Genomic DNA, 14,480 nt, shown 5'->3' with positions numbered 1-14,480 from the left:
GGGTCACACATTTAGGCACTAACAGGGGAATTCTATATATGGTCCCTAACCTTGAGTTTTCGGTTCAGAAAAGTATTCTAACAGATGCAAGGTACTGAAACAGGGCAGAAACGTCAGATCCGCACCCATTTATTGAATAGTGCCTAAGTGTTTCCGCATGGATCTGCAAAGGAGGGATGTAACAATGGGAGGAAGGTCATAAGAATATAAGCGTTGCCATACTGGGGCCGACCAAAGGTTCATCAAGTCCAGTATCCTGTTTCCAATCGTGGTCAATCCAGGTCAGAAGTACCTGGCAAGATCCCAGAACAGTAAAACCCTGTTAAGCTAACTGCTTTTAACACATTCTCTGGCAATGGATTCCAGAGTTTAATTACGTGTTGAATGAAGAACTATTTTCTCCAATTTTGTTTTAAATTTACTAGTTAGTAAGTTCATTGCATGCCTCCTGGTCCTAGTATTTTTGGAAAGCGTAAACAAACGATTCATGTCTACCCATTCCACTCCACTCAGTATTTTATAGACCTCTATCATATCTCCCCTCACCTATCTCATCTCGAAGCTGAAGAGCCATAGCCACTTTATCCTTTCCTCATAGGGAAGTCATCCCATACCCTTTATCACTTTCATCACCCTTCTGTGTAGCTTTTCTAATTCTGCTATATCTTTTTGAGATGCAGTGACCAGAACAGCACACGGTATTTGAAATGTGATTGCACCATTGAGCGATACAGATGTCCGTGGCGTTCCATTAAGATGTTATAGAACAGTGCAGATCCGTGCCCAACTTGCGTGCTGGAATTTACACCTGGTGTAACTCATTGCACCCAAAGTTGAGCATGCATCCCAGCTCTACATGCTTTTGTAAAAAGCACTCATCCTAGTATGACTGTTACAGAATACCATTCAGCTCCGATTATTTTTGGTACCATTTACTGAATCCAGCCCTAAACTTATAGAATACTGTAAGTTGGGAGCGTAGGTGCCAACATTTACACCTGTCTTTTAAATGGCGTACATAAGTACATAAGTAATGCCACACTGGGAAAAGACCAAGGGTCCATCGAGCCCAGCATCCTGTCCCCGACAGTGGCCAATCCAGGCCAAGGGCACCCGACAAGCTTCCCAAACGTACAAACATTCTATACATGTTATTCCTGGAATTGTGGATTTTTCCCAAGTCCATTTAGTAGTGATTTATGGACTTGTCCTTTAGGAAACCGTCTAACCCCTTTTTAAACTCTGCCAAGCTAATCACCTTCACCACGTTCTCCGGCAACGAATTCCAGAGTTTAATTATGTGTTGGGTGAAGAAAACGTTTCTCTGACTTGTTTTAAATTTACTACACTGTAGTTTCATCGCATGCCCCCTAGTCCTAGTATTTTTGGAAAGCGTGAATAGACGCTTCAAATCCACCTGTTCCACTCCACTCATTATTTTATATACCTCTATCATGTCTCCCCTCAGCCGTCTCTTCTCCAAGCTGAAAAGCCCTAGCCTCCTTAGTCTTTCTTCATAGGGAAGTCGTCCCATCCCCGCTATCATTTTAGTCGCCCTTCGCTGCACCTTTTCCAATTCTACTATATCTTTCTTGAGATGCGGCGACCAGAATTGAACACAATACTCAAGGTGCAATCGCACCATGGAGCGATACAATGGCATTATAACATCCTCACACCTGTTTTCCATACCTTTCCTAATAATACCCAACATTCTATTCGCTTTCCTAGTCGCAGCAGCACACTGAGCAGAAGGTTTCAGTGTATTATCGAAGACGACACCCAGATCCCTTTCTTGGTCCGTAACTCCTAACGTGGAACCTTGTATGACGTAGCTATAATTCGGGTTCTTTTTTCCCACATGCATCACCTTGCGTAAATGTTGGAGTCTAAAGTTAAGCATCCAAATACCAAATTAACCTTTGTTCTATAATGGAATCTGGGTGCCCAAATGCCTCTATAGAACACTATCTTAGCACACAGATTTTGAGTGCATAATTTTTAGCACCCTTTATAGATTCACCCCCCTTTACCACTTATGTGCACTGTTACAAAATATCCTTTAGGCACCGTGCTGGTTCTTTCATGGGTAAGTGTGAACTTGTGCAAATAAATGCAGGTGCCCAGTTCATAGAGTTGCCCTTATACTTATAGTTCTATTAATGAGCACCTCCAATTAGCTGGGTGTCTGGATTCTGTTATAGAACACCAGTGTAACCCAGTAATGGTGCACATTACATTTAGGAGCCGGCAGTTACATAAGCCATAGACCTGGTGTAACTTGGGGCGCCCAGATGTGGCAAGGGTGCACATAACATACTATATTCTGTAAGCCTCTCCCATCCTCCACTCCTATGAGTGCCCCTGTTGCATTTATGCGCTGGGCCACTTGCACGTGGCCTTCCAGAATAGCTCTGAAGTGTTTTGCTGCCATTTATGTACAGAAGAATACACGTTCCTGTAAAAGTGCCAATGCTCTGTACACCTGTGCGCTCAATTGGCACTTGAATTTGGGTGCCCTGTTGAAAAATTGCCCTTTCACCCCAGGATTCTATATATGGCGCCTTAATTTCCTTGCAGAAATCAAAGCGTATTCTAGATCTGGGCACCATATATAGAATCCAGGGGCTTGTGTCCAAACAGGACTTTACAACACTATACAGTAGTAACTTTGATAAATTGATGCTACAACTAAAAAGCTGTATAGCTTACTCAAGAGTACCTAGACGTTAGCAGATCTCCAGTGAAAGAGAAAACTTGATGGGATAGGTAGTCAATAAAGCCCTTAAGTTTTTATGTATATGTGTCACCCAGATCCCCTCATATCATACAGGTACTTACATGATTCCCAGTCCACAACATTGCCTCCTATCCCACGGCTTTTCAGTTTTCTCAGAAGTCTCTCATAAGGGACTTTGTTGAAAACTTTCTGAAAATTTAAATACACTTCATTAACCGGCTCGCTTTTTGCATTCTCTAAAAAGGCCTGCAATTCATCAAACTCACTTTTATTGATAAAGTCCTAAATCTCAAACTTGCTATTTGTTTTGAATTTAACAGCTTCTTCCCCACAATCTATAGACAATCCAGGTACCCCAAATCTTTCACACTTGGTAGTCTTTTAATTTGGCCAGAGATTTTCACTTTGACTGACTAGTTTCCTCTACAGTTAGGATTAACTATACACCTGTAGATAACAGCCCAGCCCTAATTCAAAACATCCAGTTAGGCCTTTCCTTCTTTCAATAATCAGTAATACTGTATCTAGTGAGCTGGGACTTTTTTCCCCCTCGTGAAAACAAACCACTCCCCCCCCCCCCCCCCCCCCCCATCTCAAACAACCTTCAGATCCTTTGACAGCAGCAAACTTTGGTCCTTTTCTATAATTTCTAACATGCTGTTTACTTAATCAGCCACTGTCGGTAACTGATCTAGCCTTTTAGTAACGTTGATCAGCAAGTAAATAGTCCATCAAGAGAAGAGATCATTTTTAAAGATGAAAGGATGTGACGTTTATATGTTAACATTGACATTCGCACATCATCAGTCCTCATCTTACAATCTATTAATTTATAAATAATAATACCACAACTCATCATTTTGGCCGCAGCTTTATTAACCATATATAAATATATAACTCAATTCTATAACTTAACCTTTACCCAATGCATTAAATTCTTCCATATCAGTGTTAGCATTCCCAGAGCGGTTTAACAGTTCAGAGCCATTCAGTAACGAAACTAGCTCTCTGACTTGTCCAAAATTACCCCCTTTATTCTATGTGACTCACGGTACCGTCAAGCCACATCTCACTCATGGCGGTTCCGCCCACAAGTTACTTTTTCTATCAAAATATCTTTTAACCAATATCCACAAATATCCGGCCGACTCAAAAGCTGCTACCGACCTCCCATTCCCCACCCAAACTCACATACCCACTATAACCATCCCACCAAAATCATTATAAAATAAACCCACAACTTGTCACCAACTATCCATTGTAATTAGACAAACCACACAACACAGGGCGGGTGGGAAGGGCACAAAATCATAACCCCTCATCTACCCTCACCAGCTCCTGCCCACCCAAATAATGATTTTAAACCGCCAAAAACCCTTCTGTTTACCCACAACCATTCCTATGACAACCACCAATCCTCACCCCCCCCCCCTTATCATCCAATCAGCTTTCTTCTCCTGTTACTACCCTACCCACACTTCAACATTAACCCTCTCAACTCCTTCTTTCATACCATTCTATCTTTTCCCTACCCTCATCTCTATTAACTATTTATCTCCTTTCCTTCTGGCTCAGTCAATGTTATTGCCCCAACAGCTAAAATGTAGGGTCTCCGTAATGTGTTGACAGTCAACACAACTTAAGTTTGAGTGATAGTTTGATACTATTTATAAAAATCTTATCTTCAGTATTCTACCTTGAAAACTAACCTTTTGCTTCCCTTCAAAGGGATGTATTTTCAGTAGATTGGCACCGATGGATCACATGACCTGCCATGTAATCTTAGCTTGGAAATAAATTCAGTTGAAGTAACCTTTTTACCCTAGTTTAATTGAAAACTTTAAGCTGCCAACTTGTCAGGACATGATTTACTCTTTGGGTGCTTCCAGGTAGAAGAATGAGGTGAGGGTTTGCCCCTTTGCACATAAGCTTTCCATAGTCCACTTATTATTTTTTTATTATTTATTTAGATTTTGCTCACACCTTTTTCAGTAGTAGCTCAAGGTGAGTTACATTCAAGTACACTGGATATTTCTCTGTCCCAGCAGAGCTCACAATCTAGTTTGTACCAGAGGCAATGGAGGGTTAAGTGACTTGCCCAAGATCACAAGGAGCAGCAGTGGGGTTTGAACCAGCCACCTCTGGATTGCAAGACCGGTGCTCTAGCCACTAGGCCACTCCTCCTCTCTGGCTCACTTTTTGCATTCACTAAAAAGACCTGCAATTCATTAAACTCACTTTTATTGATAAAGTTCTAAATCTTAGGACTATTAATCCTGATGTGTAATCTAGACACGGATTCACGGTATTCAGTAATACTGGGCGCATCTGTAATGAATACCCGTATCTTGTCCATGCCTTTCCTTTAGCCACGCCCCCTTTTGAGTTGCAAGTTATAAGATTTAAATGCAAATCTTTATAGAATAGCACTTAGCAAGACGCAGGCACAAATCCAAATTAATGCCATCTTAGATGTGTGTGCAACTCAGGATAGCATTCAGTTTTCGTGCACAGAAATTTGCGCACTATTTATAGAATCCGGAGGTTAATGTTTCTGCAGACAGTCGGTTAGCAAGAATCCTGCTTTCTTATCTATTGATGTAGTAATAACTTTTGAGCATTCTTGCAATGGCATTGTGACATCAGTTAATTTGAATAAGGGCTCCATCGTGTGGTAAGATTACAGAACATGTTTGATTAAATGTGTCTACTGAAAGCAATAGCAAACTTATTGTTCTTTCATATAAGCAAATTAAAGACAGATTAAACAAATGGTATTGTAAAAGAACTGTATAGCATAAAAATATATAGAAAAGTTATCAAACAGCCAAATTGATAGGTATTCTAAGTAAGCAGGTTGATCTGCATTAATGAATATGATTTTGATAGTCATTGCAAATCGATAGGTATTCTAATTAAGTGGATCGTTCTGCATTAATGAATTTGATTTTATAGTCAAAGGTTTTCCAGGTCTAGATTTTCTTCTTTATTTGAAACCGAGGTCTGGATTAGAATTCACTGGTCAGCTATGTCATATTCAGTGTTTGTCTTGCATAAACAGAACCCTCCAAGAGTCAATTATTACAAGAAAACAAAATGCAGGGAAAACAAGTCTATAATTGCACAACTTAAAAGAGCATGTTTTATAATTGTGTAACTTATTATTGTTACTTTATGGGGGTGTTGTGTGTATGTCTTGCAGTTTTTTGATTGCAAGAGGTGAGAAATGGGTGTAGGTGCTATTACGTGAGGTTCCACATTGTATTGAACCCTCTCCACTACCTCTTCCATTCTTCCTCCCCCACTGTCTTCCTAGCCTACTCACCCATACTCTTTCCTCACAGGCCGCTACTCGGAACTGCTACTGTAATCCAACAGAGCAGAAACCATACTGCCGGAACAGCGCAGAAACCTAGCTCGCCGATGCTCAAAGGAAATTATATTCAAATTACATGCGCACTGTAAAATCAAAAGCAAGGGGGGCGACCATGCTTGAAACCTATGATAAGAGCCATTTAAGGAGGAAGACCATCACTGTAGGCACCCTGGGCTGTCCCTTTTTAAAATATATCCTCTTTAGATAATCTCTAGGGTTACTGTTATGCTTTAGGGCAAACTGAGTAATATTGGTTTCATGTTTTACAACTTCCATTGACCTGATATGAGTGTGCCTAACTGTGGGGCTCATTTTCAAAGCACTTGGACTTAAAAGTTCCATAGGTCACTATGCAACTTTGTAAGTCTAAGCGCTTTGAAAATACGCCTCTTTGTGTTCACGGGTGTAGCTTTATGCCTCTATTCTGTAATGAAATTTGTGCTGTAGCTATCATTATAGAATTGGCGCATAATGTGTATCATTGAGGAACCCATTTATAGAATTGCCCCTGTAATAGCTTAACAGGGTAGCCACACCAATGGAGGAAAGACAGTAAGGGAATATTAAGAAAACCGAATGATAATTATTAGTGGCAGTGCTCAAAGCATGCAGAATTCCTCATTAGCTTTGACATTTGAGATTTTATTACTGTTGATTCAGAAATTGACCTAAATTTCAAAAGAAGCAAAATATTTGAAACTTTTCTGAGATGCCAATTGTTAGGAAAATGACTTTCTTTCACTTAGGGGAACGGCCATGAACGAGATTTCATGCATGACGACAGAGTATATATTATGGATGTCTACAATAGAAACATTTATCCTGGAGATGGATTCGCCAAAGGTAAGTAGGGTATAGCATATAATAGGATGAACTTGATAAATTCAAAGACAAAGTTCTTATAAGGTTCATAAAAAAGATTTTCTGACAATTTTTAATGGATTTTGTGCTGCTCAGCTGTCCAATCAGTTGTTTCCTCCAAGAATATGAAGTCCATCCCTCCGGACTTCAGCAGGTAAGTCCAGAGGGATGGACTTCATGCACCTGCAGACAAAAGTAGAGGCTGAACAAGGACGAATCCAACGCTGGAGATATTATGTAACAATCCTTTATTGATGCAAATATGGAGGGGCCTGACTCGGTCCGTGTTTCGGTGTATAACAACGCCTACATCAGGGGTCAAATTACTACCTCAAACCAAAAGAACTGAAACTCAACTCTGCATATGTGAAATCATAGAACTGTGATTAGGTCAAGCTGTCCTGAGGACAAACGCAAGTAGACCACCACCAGCAAAGCTTTGTATTCCGCCCTCATTCAGTTCTCTTTCTGACTTACCTTCGAGCAAATATATTTTGTACATTGTCATTTTACTATTGTTATGCTGTTAAAATTGTAGTATTTTTGTTAAACTATACCTGCTTATACACCGTCTTGGGTGAATATCATCATAAAGGTGGTTAATAAATCCCAATAAATAAGTAAATAAATAAATTTTCAAACTCTCATTTGAAGGTGCGATAAAGCGCAGGATTGAATTGGACTGGGGCACAGAGGACAGAGAATATCTTCAGAAGGTAGAAACGCAGGTGGAGGGGGCACTGAATGAAGTGAGACCAGACATCATCGTTTACAATGCCGGCACGGACGTTTTAGATGGAGATCCACTTGGAGGACTGGCTATTTCACCTCAAGTTAGTAAAATCGGTGGCCATAGGTTGACAGGTATTCTAGGAGTGAATTAAAACAGTACATAGCAAATATTATAATATGTCAAGTTTAGCGGATTCAGCGCTGAATTCTGGTATATACACGAGGACTAGTTAGAAATTTGTTTTCTGAACTAGAGGCTTGTGAAGAGAGTTTTGAACTAATCACAGCATTGACAGGATTGAAAACACAGGGGTCCTTTTACAGAACTGCAGTAAAATCTGAGGTTACCGCATGCTAACTCGGGAAATTCCCACGAGTTAAGCCCAGATTTATCATGGCAGTTGTTAATGCTTTTATTTATTTATTTACTACATTTAGGGGTCCTTTTACCAAGGTACACTGAAAAATGGCCGGCGGTAGTGTAGACATGTGTTTTGGGCGCAAGCAGAATCATTTGTCAGCGCACCTGCAAAAAATACCATTTTTAAAATATTTGCCAAAAACGTGTATCAAAATGAAAATTGTCGCTCGTCTATTTTGGGTCTGAGACCTTACCTCTAGCTATTGACCTAGCGGTAAAGTCTCATGCAGTAGCTGGGCAGCAATGACCTACACGCGTCAAATACCACTTGGCACGTGCCCAAAACGTGCATCTGAAATAAAAATTATTTTCGGATGCGCGCCAAAAATGAAATTAACGCAAGAGCCACGCAGTAACTCCATTTTGGCGCATGTAGACGCTTACGCTGCTTAGTAAAAGGGCCCCTTATGTTTCGCCTTTATCCAAGTCGAGTGACAATAGTTACATACATAGTGTTAAACATGTATTAATTGCTAAGCACATGAGGTGAAGACATGATCAAAAAAGATGGTCCTGACCAAAACAGTAGTTCCAGTTACATGCTACTGTATAAACTGGTGCTTTATATATATATAACTTATGCAGGTCCCGCTCTAATGTTTCCATTAGCGTGTGAGACCTGCAAAAAATGAATGTGGGAACACTAAGTGCTCCTGCATTAACCCTGTGTTAACCAGTTACTACACGCTGATCAGAATGCACTAGCCGTTTGACGAGAGAAGAATGCCCACCCTCTGCCCATGCTACACCCTCTTAGAAAAAAACATTAAAAAATTAGTTAATGCGCGTTTAGCACATGGAAACAGAGCAATTACTGTTAAAGCCTTTAGCAGTAAGCCTTTTCTCTCGTACACTATGCATTAAGGCTTAGCTCCCATTAGTAAAAGGGCCTCTTAGGATTTGTAATCTTATGCTTTCACCTAAAACATTTTTGTTTGCCTGTTAGCTTTCTAGTAGATGGTAACAGTGTTTTAAAAGCAAGTGTTTCTGCCGTGTATGTGTGTATACAGATGGGATCTAGTCCCATCCATTCAGATGAGGGCTAGGTTTACTGAAGTGTATACCACACTCAGAGGATCTTTTACTAAAGCTTAGCTCGTGTTATCTGTAGCAGGGCCCATAGGAATAAAATGGGCCTTGCTGCAGATAACTCGAGCCTAAGCTTTAGTAAAAGACCACACTCAGAGATGCCAAGTTGACCAGTTCCAGACTGGAGATTTTAGGACAGTCCTAGATTCCTGACCAGCACATCCTGGTGCATTATGAGACTTGCGGCACTGATTTCAATAGGCAGAATCGGGCGCTACAAATCCCACACTGCCATAGGATATAAGTTCAAAACCAGGACTGGCAAAAAGGTTTCCAGCCTAGAAATGTGTAACTTGACATCTCTGCACACTAATATGTGTTTATTAAGAAATATATTCCATTGTATTAAATGGACTGTGTGGTAAATAATGTACCTTAATACCTGGTAGCACTCTTCAGTAAATCGAGCCCTGAGTGGGCCTAAGAACATAAGAATAGCCATACTAGATCACACCAATGGTCCATCTAACCCAGTATCCTGCTTTCACAGTGGCCAATCCAGGTCAGAAGTACCTGGCAGAAACCCAATAAATTAATGGCACCTTTGATGCAGATAAGTGAGATGTACCTCTAGCTGCCAGTTTATAGAATTGCCCTGTAAATTTGCACCTAAGGCAATGGAGAGTTAAGGGGTCCTTTTACTAAGGCGCGCTGAAAAATGGCTTTCAGTAGTGTAGGTGAGGGTTTAGGGCGCTCGCCGATCCATTCTTTAGCGCGCCTATATAAAAAAAAAGCCTTTTGGGGGGAGGGGGGTCGAAAATGGATTTGCGGCAAAATGAAAATTGCCGTGCGTCCATTTTGGGTCTGCGACCTTACCACCAGCCTTTGACCTGGTGGTAAAGACTCACGCGGTAACCGGGCGATGATGACCTACGTGCGGCAAATGCCACTTTGCGAATGTCCGTTATGTGCCCTCCCCAAAAAATATATTTTTCAGACGCGCGTATCGGACGTGCACCAAAAATGAAATTACCGCAAGGTAGTCTGGTGGTAACTCCATTTTGGCACATGTTGGACGCGCTTAGACGCTTACACGGCTTAGTAAAAGGGCCCCTAAGTGACTTCCCAAGATCATAAGGAACAACAGTGGGATCTGAACCTTGGCTTGCCCAGTTCTCAGCTCACTGTGCTAAACACTAGGTTTTTCTGCCAACACTATTTCTGCTGCTTTGTTAGTGTGTCACATGCACATGAATATAATACTTACAAATTCAATAGAAATATTTGCAGTATAACAAATTACACCTCTCTCTTGCCCTCTTTCTCTGTTGATTAGAACCTTGTGGATCATGTTTATCACAGTGTTATTCTGAGTGGAGGAGTAGCCTAGCAGTTAGTGCAGTTGACTTTGATCCTGGGGAACTGGGTTTGATTCCCACTGCAGCTCCTTATGACTCTGGGCAAATCACTTAACCCTCCATTGCCCCTGGTACAAAATAAGTACCTGAATATATGTAAACCGCTTTGAATGTAGTTGCAAAATACCACAGAAAGGCTGTATATCAAGTCCCATTTCCATTTCTATAAACAGTGCTCTGGGCTAAGTGCCATTTATAGACTAGCGCTCCACGCTGATTCCCGTGCCCATAGTTTATACCAGGTAAAATGCCAGCCCCCAACTCCTATATCCTAATACTGTCCCAAACATATTCATTCATTGCAGGATTTACAAATTTTTTAAAGATCGTAATCATAAGCGATTTACTCCGATTTACTTTTCGGGGGGGTTTGGTGGGTTGTAATTTGAATAAGCCCCCAACTCCTGGCATTTTGACGTGGAAATAGGACTATTCTATAACCCTGCGCACAACTTTTCAGAACACCCATGCCCTGACTAATACCTCCTTTTGAGTTGTGTTCTAGAATATTTAGGTGCATGGAATTATTGAATAGCATGCAGACAGATGTGAGCACACATCTCAGTTATTGCCAATTAACTACAAGAATTGATACCATTAATTAATTGCTAGTTAATGACTCATTAACTGATTAAGATGCACACATATCACGCATCCACGCTTAGTTTTTGGTATCACAATCTCGGCGCCTTTATATAGAATCCAGGGATTAATGCCTTGGGTTGCAAAATGTTCTGATGTTCGTGGGCTGTTAAGCCATCGTAATATACTTGACTTACAGAAACTATGTTTATAGCAGAACTATGCATTCTGCCTTATAAATAAAATGTATGTATTATGCCACATTTATTTCCTCTGAATGAAATCCAATAAAAATCCAATAAAACCTATATGTCAGACCTTATAGACTTGCCTATTAGGAACACAAAAAGATCATCACGCACATTCCTTAGTCTCCACTATCCCAACTGTAAAGGGCTAAAATATAAATCCAAATATGTGACCAGCTTCTCATACATTTGCACGCAGCTGTGGAACGCACTACCGAAGGTCATAAAAATAACGCAAGACTTAACCATCTTCCGAAGGCAACTGAAAACAGATCTTTTCAAGAAGGCATACCATAAACATCCATCTTAAATACTAAATAATAACACTACACATGAGCTATACAAATCCGAAAACTTATCACATGACTGATCAACCTCCTTGCTATTAATGATCAAGCACTTAAACCTTATGTCAAATAGGTCATCAACTATAGAGAGACCCTAATGTATGTTATAATCCTATTTATTACTCAGGAACCTTCATTCAATACCATAAAGTATTATTCTTTACCATGTATGTATGCATTAAGGTGCAATACCATTTGTAATGCTACTACCCGGAAATGGCAACCGCCATTACGGCATAATGTAAGCCACATTGAGCCTGCAAATTGGTGGGAAAATGTGGGATACAAATGCTACAAATAAATAAATAAATATACAAGAACTAGGAATAAACAGAATAGTAACCCAGAAAACAGAGAAGTAGCAGCCTCTTGCCTTCAACTTACTTTTGATTATTTATTTGCATTTTACAATTTCAGGGCATTATTAAGAGAGATGAAATAGTATTCTTGACTGCCAGAAGGCACAAGATTCCTATCTTAATGGTGACATCTGGAGGCTATCAGAAGAGGACAGCACGGATAATTGCTGATTCCATCCTTAATTTACACAACCTGGGGCTTATTGACAAAAAGCTTTCAACTATTGCAGCTGAAAACCCCAAGGTGGAATTGATGATTACAGAATGTATCTCAGATTTAACTGGCCTGTCCTTGTAGTTAGAGGGCAAACCACAAACAGAACAGACCACTAAACTGAAGAAACAAATATTTATTGCTCAAGATGCCCGATGTGGCCGTGTTTCACCCTCCAAGAGGCTGCATCCCCCATACCCTGGTCCGCTGTGCTGAAAAAAAAATGGCCATTCTCAATTCCAAAATGGCAATCATGACCTTCTGCGGAAGTGTTGCAAGACTACCACGGGAAGTCGTGGCCACCGTTTTTTCAGTGCAGAGGAAGGGGGCAGGTGTACTTCAGGATGCTCCTGCCTTGAAGACACCACTACACCACAAGGGTCTGTACAAGGTAGGTCCGTGGCATTTTTGGCAGAAACCCAAACCCAGATATTGGTCAGTTTCAGTGCCAAAACTGAAACCGAAATTTGGTCAGCTTCTAGTCCCAAGCCCTAAGTTCTTTGTATCAGAACTTTTGAATACTGGATTTTGAATGGATATTATTACTGTTCTTCCACATTCATTTTCCTGTATGTTACCAGTGCCATCAGTTTTTGTGAAGATTGATACTTTGTGTAGCATGGATCCAGTTTCATAGATCACATTTCTAATGGCATAGGAATTAACACTAATTATAATAATTTGCATTTATATTGTTTCTCATGTAAACAGAATCTCAGTTCAGTTTGTTTTTGAAAATTTCATATTTCAACCTTTCCTGTATTTTTGATGCACAGTCTTAATCTTGCATTTTCCAAATGAGAGTGAAAGAGACATTCAACGAGCCACAGATCCCCACCAGATTAAACCATCTCCCTTAACTTCAAAAATGTTTCCTCTTCTGCAAGGAAAAGACCTCAAATATGGTAATTCAACAAAGCAGATAGAATGTTCAGTGTCTGCAACTTTTAATCATTGGTTACAAAAACTTCCTGTTAATATTTTTTCTGTGAACACAAAAAGCATTATTTAAAGAATTAGTAAAATAACATATAATTTTAAGTCTGATTTTTAAAACCAGCTACACAGTGAATCTATCATTCTAGATGTGATTTAATGTTGACCAGCATTTCGCAACATGGCCTCAGGGAAACTTCATTTTGTTACGTTTTATTGAGGGAATCTGCATACCCCTCCAATTTTTTCACTGCCCAATGTGTAGGTTATATTAGTAATGGTGAAAAAATGTAAAAATTATAAGATGTAAAAAAAAAGGGGGAGGAATGAAAGGATAAATTTGGGGAAGTACATTAACCTGCATTTTAGGTTTAAGGACATGTGCTCAGAACATAAAGACCAGATACTTAACTTTAAAAGGTTTATATGCAATACTGGTAATGCAATAATATTGAAAAGAGGCAGTTTTTAAGGATCTTACACAAGAGAAATGTGCTACAAGATAAATATATTGTTAGAAAGTCTGAATTATAAATTAAGCTGGACTAATAGTAACTCACTTTGATTATGGAGGCCGCTGATTGGAATGGTGAAGATGGGCCTTGCTGGAGAAGAAGTCTTTTTGTTGCAGAGTTGTTACTGGAACCTGGAGAGAATCTTATCTTGGATGTGTGTGAAGTCCAGCAAGGCCCAGGGATTCAGTGAAGGTCCATAGAGGTGCAGATCAGGAAGCAGCAGAGAGGAAAGAGAGCCAGAGAACTGAGAATGCTCTAGGGTTTTATATTTTCTTCTTGGACCATATGCTGAAGTCAGCTGGGGTGTATTTGATCCAATGAAAACTCCCTCCCCCCCAGCAGTACACTCAAAACAAAGCAACAGTGTAGATGAAAAGTGGCTTCAAATTTTTAACGTCACGTACGTAACCCCGCCCTCCCCCTGAGTCCGATATGGACGGAGTCGGAGAAGGAGACTAAGAGTACGGTACGGGAGGGGAGAGGGTGGGGGCTGGGGGGTCCAGGCCAGCAGCGAGTCGGGACTCGGAAGAGGAGGGGGGTGGGTGGGGAGTCCAGGAGGTCCAACGTGGCAACTCGGAGTACGGGAGGGGTGCGAGGGTGGGGGCTGGGGGTCCAGCGGAGAGGAGGGGGTGGGTGGGGGGTTAAGGAGGTCCAGCAGCACGGCGGCGACTCGGAGAATGGGAGGGAGGAGAGGATGGGGGC

The 14,480-nt window shown here is 40.7% G+C and overlaps 1 protein-coding gene across 2 annotated transcripts in view; it reads left to right on the top strand.

Annotated features, from left to right (window-relative positions):
* HDAC11 (histone deacetylase 11) overlaps positions 1-14,161 on the top strand; it is a 56,661-nt gene extending 42,500 nt beyond the window's left edge. Inside the window, exons 8-10 of one of the 2 annotated variants that reach the window (XM_030207766.1) lie at positions 6,863-6,959; positions 7,632-7,810; positions 12,172-14,161. In XM_030207766.1, the coding sequence (XP_030063626.1) occupies positions 6,863-6,959; positions 7,632-7,810; positions 12,172-12,411 (516 nt within the window). In that variant the 3' untranslated portion in view covers positions 12,412-14,161. Of the gene's footprint in view, positions 1-6,862; positions 6,960-7,631; positions 7,842-12,171 lie in introns of both variants that reach the window. The other variant, XM_030207767.1, reaches the window with a different exon arrangement.
* Positions 14,162-14,480: the final 319 nt, after the last annotated feature.

The sequence above is a fragment of the Microcaecilia unicolor genome, chromosome 6, assembly GCF_901765095.1.
Source record: "Microcaecilia unicolor chromosome 6, aMicUni1.1, whole genome shotgun sequence".
NCBI lineage: Eukaryota > Metazoa > Chordata > Amphibia > Gymnophiona > Siphonopidae > Microcaecilia > Microcaecilia unicolor.
Note: the sequence above shows the minus strand (reverse complement) of the source record. Positions and strands in the feature narration are given on the sequence as shown.